Source organism: Salvelinus namaycush, chromosome 4 (assembly GCF_016432855.1).
Source record: "Salvelinus namaycush isolate Seneca chromosome 4, SaNama_1.0, whole genome shotgun sequence".
Lineage (NCBI taxonomy): Eukaryota > Metazoa > Chordata > Actinopteri > Salmoniformes > Salmonidae > Salvelinus > Salvelinus namaycush.
The window spans coordinates 81760982-81771551 of NC_052310.1; the positions used below are offsets into that span (position 1 = coordinate 81760982).

Consider the following 10570-nt stretch of genomic DNA (forward strand, 5'->3'; position numbering starts at 1 on the left):
GTATGGAAAGCCTTGACATCCAACAGCATCTCTAAACCAAATTCTGGAATAGGCTACTCCTACTTTGTCCCACCGTTGTCATTAAAAAGCTGACTGTCAGTAGCATACGCGGTGAACAGCGCACACACATACTTTTGGCTACGTCGATTATCTTCTTGCAAAAAGGATGGATTCTCCTCCCTTGGAACGCCCCTTTGTCTTTGGCTGTAGTAGAACTGTCCAACGCAAATTTAATGGCATTTTTGTCAGAAGCTTATTCTAGCAAGCTAGCTACCTATAGTGCACATCACTGTACTAGAAGCTAAATACGATAAGTTTGTATTATAGTTCCAAAATACTTGTAGTATCTAGTTGGCTGTACGGTTATCTTGTATCTTACTGATTCAATGATGACACCGGATTCTTCTGTGGTCCGGATGATAGGACGTTCGGCGTACAGTAGCCGTCATCCACTTCTAACGCTAATGCTACTAGCTAGCTAGCTATAAGTGCACTCTCTCTGCAGTATCATCCCGGGGACGATTTGATGGACAGACAAGACATTCAATCAGCATTGCATACGGGATGGAAACACCCTAAAACGCTCGTGAATGACGTTTAGATAACGAACCGCCAGTCGTTGTAACGTCCCCAAATCTTCTGTTGCGTTGATTCCGCTTTTCCGGTGCCGCAGTGCAGCAGCCGGTGCAGTGGTCCCGCGTCCCGGGGTTGCTTAGCGACAGAAGTGCCCTTTTCGGCTAAATCAAATGAAGGGAAATTATTTTGTATCCAGCAGGTGTTTAACCTTGTTATAATGGACGCATTACATTTTCAAAACAATTAACATCCAATGATATAAAACTAAACAGGTTAAGTTAGTAATGTATTTTTGCCATGTGATGTGTATAATACGTTTTTCATTTCTTAATAAGAAAAAGCCAAAGGCCACTTTTCAGGTTTTGAAAATGTTTATTTCCAAAATAATTGTATTTACATAATTACAGTTTTTCAGGAGAGTGAGGACTAAAAATACCACTGAAACACCCCAAGATGAGGACTGCTATTTCAGTTCTTACACAGATGCATTCAACAAAACTTCTTGATTTAATATATCTTGATATTGGATAGTTCTATTTTCCAAGTTCAAAACTCCACTTTGAATATTTAGGACATTTTACAGAACATTCAAGATATAGTTGGACCATTCCCGAATTTCAAACAACATTTTACAACCATATTAACACCGATTTAAAACCAAGTCAATCCTTCCATTGGAACCAAATCTGAACCTTGATAGTAATTTATCCATATAAATAGTCTCCAAGTCAATGTTGACATAATAGGTGGACTGGTAGACATTGAGCGTACCCATGCCTAGGTCTAAAATATTCCCATCTTCAACCTAGACCCGAGCCAGGAAGTACAAGTAGGAAGTTGTACTCTTCAATTGGGCCTGTGATGTCAACTGACATTACAAAAACAATACATTCCATTGCATGAGCCACATCAGCTAGCATCATTTGAATAAATGTTGTACATTACCATGGCAACCCAGGAGTTGATAGAACATTCCAAAATACCATGGAAACGATTGAGTCACAATCAGGCAGCCATTGTGAGTGTACCCATGAGTTTACCAGTCAAATTGCCAGGGATAGAGCTTCCAAGCCCGTTCTATTCCCATTAATTTATCTTTTAATATCAAACCAACGACATTCACGTGGAACAAATCGGTGAATTTCAGAAACATAAGATTATGGCTTTGTCCTGTCAACGTCAAAAGATGCAATATTCTCTCAAATATTAGCATAATCTCTTAGCGTACTTAATTTGATCTTAATGTACTCATTCACTGTTAATTAAATAAATCTATATCAAAAACATTTAAATATGCATCATTATTGGGCTAAAATGTAGTGTAACCGTACTGACAAGGCTGGTACAGGATAGGTATTGGTTGGTTTAGATAACCACTGACAAGACATCCAAACCAAGATAGTGTTCTAGAAACACTCAATTCCAGATGTCTGACATAACTACTTCTCCTTTATCCAGGTACTCAATACCTCATATACCAACCTTACTAATTGCTTCCAGGCAGATTAAATGGCAAACCAAAGCCACTGAATTGTGAACATGAGTCACCTTCTGGATGTAGATCAAGTGGTTCCCCACTGCTGGACGGGACCGAGCTATACAGAACAGCTCATCAACAAACCACGTACAGCCTCAACAGATGTGTGGGAAAACACAAAGTCAGACATCACAGGTCCATCTTCTCTGGTATGGTGAGCACTGTGCTTGAAGCTGTAGTGGTGCTGGGCACTACACCCAGGCCCAGGCTGCTGTAACCGGCTGGTGATTCCCTATACACGCACTCCAGCAGCTCCTCTGGGATAGTTACTGGGACGGCTTCAGCTGGGCCTAGGCCTGAAACCAAGCCTGGGGCTAGAGTTGGCACTGGGCCCGTAGCCAGGTTAGGTTGGAGGGCTTGAAGGGAGGTGCCCAGTGGGTTCCCTGGCTGGGCCTGAACCTGAGCCAGCCTCTCCAGCTCAGCGTGCTTCCTGCCTCTCCTCTTCCCCAGGACCTTGACGTAGTTGGCAGGTATGAGGCCTGTGGTCTGGCCGTCTACACTGGCCAGCAGCCACCCACGCAGCCTGGGTTGATGCTCTGCACACAGGGGAGAGAGAGGATATAACATGGTCATTTAGCAGACTTAGTTAACAGGAACACATTCAGTATGTAACCCATTCTGAATGGCGTTCTGTTGACCTGCCTGCTACAGTGCTAGCTGTCTTCCACCCAAGGCCTCCAGCACTCTTTCCCCCTGATAACATAGAGTGGTAACCGCAGTACTTCATTTCTAAATCGGAAGGTGCCGGAACAAAAGTGAGTGCAAGAGAGAAGGAGGGGGCTCCGAGGTACCAGAGTGCATGAGAAAACAATGAAGTGACCAACAATGCAGCAGATAAATCCTACCGGTATACGCACAGGAAAACCCATCGATTTAAGATGTCTTAGTAAATAATTGATCTAGGCCTACTGCAAAATTAAACCAACTCTAGTAATCTTCTCTAAGTGTGGACCCTACCTCCTTGTTCCCTCTCGTCATTGTGGTTTTACCAAGGCTGCTGTCTACGTCAATTCTCCTCTCTCCCCCTCTCTTTCGAGTCAGAACCCTGACAATCTCCTTTCTCAAGTCTGCGTTACACACACACACAGATATTTCCACCTGCGGTGACATCACAATGGTGACACTGTAGGAGGGATAGCCTCTAGATGGAGAGAACCCACAGAGAGAGAGAGAACCCAGAGAGTATAATGTTTACTGTTCATTTTCTATTGTTTATTTCACTTTTGTTTATTATCTATTTCACTTGCTAAGCCAAAGTAAACATGTTTCCAATGCCAATAAAGCCCCTTGAATTGGAAGAGAGAAGAGAGAGAGAGAACACAGAGAGAGAGAGAAAGCGTGGGCTGATGTGAAACATGGTCACCGTACGTGTGTGTGTGGGGGTGTGACACTTTTGGGCTGTCAAAACCGTTAATGCATGTGTATATGTGTGTGGGGGTGGGGGGGGACCTATATTTCTGTGTGGATGAGTAGGTCTAAGAGTCTGTGGGTTGTATCTATGACGTTTCTGTGGGGCTGAGGGAACCTCCCACGTGCCCCATGTCAGATCCCAAACACTCTGCTACTACGGACCATAGAGAAGGAGTTAAGGGTAGACATCTTGTAAGACACGCTCTAACACACTACTGCGCAACCCCCCCTCCCTATAAGAATGGTCCTGCCCAGGCCAAAGCAGGGGGCAGGATAATTAACGAGGAGTCAACTTGATTTCTCTTTGATCGCTCTTAATATCCTTTTTACATTGCAAACAGTGACAATTGTGTTTCATGCCATGAGAAGTACCTGGCAAGTAGGTTCCAGAACGTAGGCATCCAAACGGAAGTGCCGGATCCTGTTCCCGCAGTCAGGGATTGAAATTAAGGGCGTCCTGTCGTCTCAAGAACGATAAAAAACTGTCTGGGACGGTTCAAAACAGACGTTGGGACAGTTGCCGGGACGATAGGCCAGAAAAATATAAAATGCATTCATCGGTTCCATAGTAAAATGTTTAAACACAAAGACGAGGCTGATGAAACATATCACATGTAGCTTCAAAGTTGATCTATGAATACATTTATATTACAAGCACAGAAATGTGTTCACTCGTCTCATGTCAATGTTCCAAAATTCTATTACAGGAGAACAACGTTCTCAAACGCGCACCTCATAATAAAGCGACAGATGGATATTCAGCCTAATGGTGGAAACTTAGAGGGAATATCTGAAGGTGCAACAATAGGATTGTGTCTTACTGCCTTTGGACAGCCGCAAGTAGCCCAGTGACGCGAGCCTACCAGACAGGCTAAATGCCTTTTGTGCTCACTTCGAGGCAAGCAACACTGAAGCATGTATGAGAGCACCAGCTGTTCCGGACAACTGTGTGATCAGGCTCTCCGTAGCCGATGTGTGTAAGACCTTTAAACAGGTCAACATTCACAAGGCCGGGGGGCCAGATGGATTACAAGGGTGTGTACTCAAAGCCTGCACAGACAAACTGGAAAGTGTTTTCACTGACATTTTCAACCTCTCCCTGACCCAGTATATAATGCCTACATGTTGCAAGCAGACCAGTCCCTGTGCCCAAGAACGCCATGGTAACCTGCCTAAATGACCACCGCCCCATAGCACTCACCTCTGTAGCCATGAAGTGCTTTGAAAGGCTGGTCATGGCTCACATGAACACATCATCCCGGGAAACCCTAGACCCACTCCAATTCGCATACCACCCCAACAGATGATGCCGTCTCTATTGCACTCCACACTGCCCTTTCCCACCTGGACAAAAGTAACACCTACGTGAGAATGCTATTCATTGACTACAGCTCAGCGTTCAACACCATAGTGCCCACAAAGCTCATCACTAAGCTAAGGATCCTGGGACTAAACACCTCCCTCTGCAACTGGATCCTGGACCTGACAGGCTGCCCTGAGGTGGTAAAGGTAGGCAACAACATCTGCCACGATGCTCCTCAACACCGGGACCCCTCAGGTGTGCGTGCTTAGTCCCTTCCTGCACTCCCTGTTCACCCACGACTGCATGGCCAAGAACGACTCCAACACCATCAAGTTTGCTGACGACAACAGACAACAGCCTGATCACCGACAATGATGTGACAGCCTATAGGGAGGAGGTCAGAGTCCTGGTAATGTAGTGCCAGTCTCTCTCTAAGGAGCTGATCATGGACAACGGTACAGCCTATAGGGAGGAGGTCAGAGTCCTGGTAATGTAGTGCCAGTCTCTCTCTAAGGAGCTGATCATGGACAACGGGAAAAAGAGGGCTGAACACGCCCCCATTCACATCGACAGGGCTGTAATGGAGCAGGTCAAGTGTTTCAAGTTCTTTAGTGTCCACATCACCAACAAACTAACATGGTCCAAGCGCACCAAGACAGTCATGAAGAGGGCATGACAAAACCTATTACCCCTCAGGAGACTGAAAAGATTTAGCATGGATCCTCAAAAAGTTCTACAGCTGCACCATCGAGAATATCCTGACTGGTTGCAACATTACTACACACAGATCATAAACGTAATGTTATCTAGCGAGCCAGCCATCTAACGTCAGCTAGCTAGCTAACAGTAAGCTTTAACTTGCAATGAAAATAACTGACAAAATTAGAAAGGTATAATATCTGAAACTAGCTAGACTCTTATCCGTATATATGGATGAACTCTTCACGGCAGACTGCAAACCCCTTCATTAAATAAGAAGTCCTGTCATTTCTCTTGCGTAATTTAACAATTGTATTCGTATTTACAGACGGCATACAAGTTCGTTATTAAAAGGCACATGAAAGTTCACATGTTCAAGACTGCATTTCCGCAAAAAAAAAAAAACGCATTTCAATTTTTTTATGTTTATGATCAAACGTCTCTCCTGTGAAGTAGTGACACGCGGCATACATCTAGTTTCCTGAAACGGGGTCACCTATGGTATTCTAGACAATATGGTATCTTACTGACCTGAACCAAACACATTTCTGCTTCGCGCTGCAACACTTCCTGTCTGGGTGTTGCGTGCATGTGAAGAGCTGAATGACCGGTTCATTTCTGCTTCGCGCTGCAACACTTCCTGTCTGGGTGTTGCGTGCATGTGAAGAGCTGAATGACAGGTTCATTTTTAGAAGCGCTGTGCACAGGCACAAACGTTTGTTTAATTTACTCTAAATGAAAGTCTACTGAAGTGAGATTTTGTCCTTGTGTTTTCTTGGCTATTGACATTGTTTTGTTCTCAAGCTAGGTTGTTATTCTATGTTGGAGTTTCAACTGCTAGGGATACTAGTCAGACTATGGTTGGAGTCCAAACACAAAGTAGACAACCCTCAGCCCTAAACCCTCAGCCTTTGAATGACATTTTACATCGTCACATCCAAGTGTACCTCAGCTATGTTGACTAAATGACACTTCAAGGCCACCAGAGTTTGACACATGACTACAGTTTGCATTGAATTGTGGGTCATATCAACCCCACAAGCGATTAAAGTAGTTCACTTGCTCCCTTGAGCTGAATCGACGGCCGAGGGGGTAACGTTTGTGTGAATTGGACCTCTACTTAAGATGGCAATCAAACTGCATCTGGTTTCGACAGGGATTCCCCCCCGAGGGAAGTGGCTAGCGCGAGGGCTGAGGGGGGTAAAATGTGTTTGGACTGCAGCCCTCTATCTCACAGGCACAAAAAAGACAAGTCCCATTACCACTTTAACCTCCTACCCTTAAGGGACAGGTGAACATTGGTTAAAAGACTTAGATCACAAAAAATGAAATTAAACAATACACCACATGACATCTTACTAGTAATACATGTATTGTTTTAGAAACATTACAATTATATAATGGATGTTTGTCTGTTCTCATTAAGATGAAAAAGTTGTTTAACTAATTAAGTTGATGTAATATTGACTGTATTTGTCTCAGAAATACACCAATGACTTTAAAAAGCATTGCAAATTACCTAGATCCACGTTGGCATATCAACAAATAAAAAAATAAGCATTTTACATTTTGGGACGATTTATGTTCAGTTGAAATTGCACTTTGGGACAGTGACGGAAAAAGTTAGTCCGAGCCCTGCCTGCAGCACTGGGTAACCCTGAGAGATGGCAGTAGGCTCCTTCGGCATCTCAAGGTTAATCTGGTGGCTCCAATGGCTTCCTGGTCTAGAACAGTGTTTCTCAACTCCGCTCCTCCAGTACCCCCAGCAGCACATGTCCCGGGCAAACTAGCCTAGTAAAACAACTCCACTCCTCCAGTACCCCCAGCAGCACATGTCCCGGGCAAACTAGCCTAGTAAAACAACTCCGCTCCTCCAGTACCCCCAACAACATGTCCCGGGCAAACTAGCCTAGTAAAACAACTCCGCTCCTCCAGTACCCCCAGCAGCACATGTCCCGGGCAAACTAGCCTAGTAAAACAACTCCGCTCCTCCAGTACCCCCAACAACATGTCCCGGGCAAACTAGCCTAGTAAAACAACTCCGCTCCTCCAGTACCCCCAACAACATGTCCCGGGCAAACTAGCCTAGTAAAACAACTCCGCTCCTCCAGTACCCCCAGCAGCACATGTCCCGGGCAAACTAGCCTAGTAAAACAACTCCGCTCCTCCAGTACCCCCAACAGCACATGTCCCAGGCAAACTAGCCTAGTAAAACTCAACTCCACCATGTACTTCACATCAACAGAGTTGAGCGGAGACGAGAGTATGGACTGTATTTCCGACTACATCGAGTCGCTGACAGTTGATACCTGTAAAAATGAAAATTCTTTAACCCTTACCTTTATAATAAAATGTTAATCTAATACAACCACCGACCGTTTCCTCGTATTAACTGACAGCGACTAGATGTAGTCGGAGGTACACTCCGCCCACTCTCGTCTCCCCTCAACTACGTTGATGTGAAGTTACGGACAAACATACGGACAAACATCCGGACAAACATCCGGACAAACATCCGGACAAACATCCGGACAAACATCCGGACAAACATACGGACAAACATACGGACAAACATAGCTGATTCAACTCATCGAAGGCTTGATGACTAGCTAACAAGTTGAATAAGGTGTCCGGGGCTACAATTTTTTTTAAATTAAAAGGTGAACTGTTGGGGGTACTGGAGGCCTGGAGTTGAGAAACACTGGGTTAGAGCATGGTGCTGGTTGTGGGTTTGATTCCCCCCTCTCCTCCTGGTTTCTTACCTTTAGGAGCCAGGTTGAGCATGTCTCCAGCATTCAGTGAGAGCTCCTCCTCCGACGCAGCTGTGAAGTCATACTCCGCCCTGGCAACCACATGGTCATCCTCCCCACTAGCCCAGTTGGTGACTGCATAGGGATTTAATCAATCAAAATGTAATTATATAGTCCTTGTAGGGAATATTAATGAAGTAAAAATGTAAAAACATCCTTTTGGTAAGGTGCTGACTAACGTAACAAACAAAATGCATGTAGCATACTTCTCTTTCTTATGAGCATACACAGAGCCAGATTAGCAGTGTATGTTCAGATTAACCCATCTGTTTGAGGTCGTGAAACTGTGGTTAACAGACAGGCAGTCAGAGAGACAAAGGATATACAGGAGAGCCCACACACAGACAGTAAGGGGCCTCACCGCTCTCCTCGGGCCCCTGGGCGGAGCTCAGCAGCTTCCAGATGAGATAGGGCCCTCCTAGGACCACAGCCAGAAAAAGGAAGATGGGCCACGACTTGACCGCTCCGGCTCTGGGGTCTTCCATTGCGGCTCCAGCACCTCTGGTCGCCAGAACAGCTCCTTCACTGTCTGCCCACAGGTCCTCCACCTCACCGTCACGCCTCAGCCCCAGCATCCTCTGTATGCGGCGGTACAGGTAGCGCAGGGTGCGCACCAGGGCAAAGGCCGACAGAACCTTAGTAAAGTGCATCCGTAAACGTGTCAGGTGGTTGGCTACATCCAGCACGGCTCGGAAGCTGTTGTAGACGGCCGAGAAGGTGGCGTCCATCATCATACTGACCGAGGTGAAGGCCTGGACGATGCTCTCGATGGACTGGAAGGCGCCACGGCTGCTCTCCTCTGCCTGTTGGACAAACCGACTGGGCGCCACGTCTTCACCACCGGTTTGGCCGAAGCGGCTGTAGCCCAGGCTCCCACCAAGGCCACCACCGAGCCCCCCTCCCATGCCATAGCCACCACTGTAGGGACTGTAGGGGCTGTATGCTCCACCGTAGAGGCTGGAGCTACCATAGGGGTTGTGTGAGGAGCCAGGGAAGGAGCCGTAGGAGGGACGGTAGGGCTGGATGGACTGGACAGGGCGAGGGGGGACAGGGGGCACCATGCGGGTCAAGACGGGAGGACCTGCGGGACCAGAGAGGCCGGAGGTGGAGGGACCTGGTGGGGCAAAGTCAGTTGACCTGGTGGATTGGAAAGAGGGGCATAACTTATAAAACAGTGAACATTCAAATCAATCACGTGTTCGTGTTGTCAAAATGTTAAAAATAAAAACGCCTCAAAACTAGTTTCCTTTGGTTTCGTAGTTAAAGAGAAGTCTGAGCACTCTAGGTGTGTTTAACGTAGTGCAATGGGTTACGTCTATTAGCTAACGTTAGCTAGATAACAAACAAACGACATGCCAGTCACAGGTTAGCTAACCAACGACGTTAGCTAACTAACGTTACAATAACTAGATTGGAACTCGGTGGGCACTTTTGGTTGAGTTATTATCCAATAACAGTCCAATACTAAACTATTGTCAAATATAGAAATCTAGCTAGTTCTGTCCGTTAGGCAAACGCAAAACAACAAGCTCCGACCTAGTTAGGGCCTGGGCCTAGATAAGAGGCTAACGCTAGCTAGCTAACTCATACATAGTTAGTCAAGTAAGCAATAACTTGTTTACCGATAGTTAACTGGTGCACTCATGGCTGCTCCTGGAATCCGCCTTTCCCACGGTTTAGGAGGAGGCTGCGATGCCATCGTACAAATTGTCTGAAGTTACACCGTTTTTAACCGTTTTTCCTTCACTTCCCCGTAGTAACTAGCAAATTGCTACCGATCTAGCTCCATGGCTGACTCCTGTGTGCCAGACCAAAATAATCAATAAGACGATACGGAAAACGTTTTAAACAATACATAATTGGTTTAAAAGCATAAAGTCAGAGAGGATGTATTTTATAACGCATTTGATATTGTATTTTCATTCTTGCTGGGCAAGTTTAACGTCTCTGAAGTCAGCAACTTTGTTGTATCTTTTCGGCGTTGATTAGTAGAGCCTAGAGGGCTCTGGCTCCATTGCATTATTCCGTTCCAAGTCGTCCCGAGGCTGATGGAGATAATACTAAAGTATCGAAGATGAGGTGGGACAGTTTTTTCAACTGAGAGAACTGGGAGCGAAAATACGCAACACCATTGGTGTATTTGCCTGACAGAACCAATACTAATACAACTTTTATCACATTTATTGTCCATGTCAAATGATCTCAATCGTTAAATTTTTTTTAATATAAAACGAG

At 45.5% G+C, this 10570-nt stretch overlaps 1 protein-coding gene across 1 annotated transcript; it reads right to left on the bottom strand.

Annotated features, from left to right (window-relative positions):
* Positions 1-934: 934 nt before the first annotated feature.
* On the bottom strand, positions 935-10369 carry LOC120046857 (peroxisomal membrane protein PEX13-like). Its single transcript, XM_038992421.1, has 4 exons — positions 9958-10369; positions 8697-9472; positions 8288-8410; positions 935-2649 (listed from the first exon to the last, which is right to left on the bottom strand). The coding sequence occupies exons 1-4, from the start codon at positions 10032-10034 to the stop codon at positions 2243-2245; spliced, it is 1383 nt and encodes a 460-aa protein (XP_038848349.1). The 5' UTR covers positions 10035-10369; the 3' UTR covers positions 935-2242.
* Between the last annotated feature and the right edge of the window lie 201 nt (positions 10370-10570).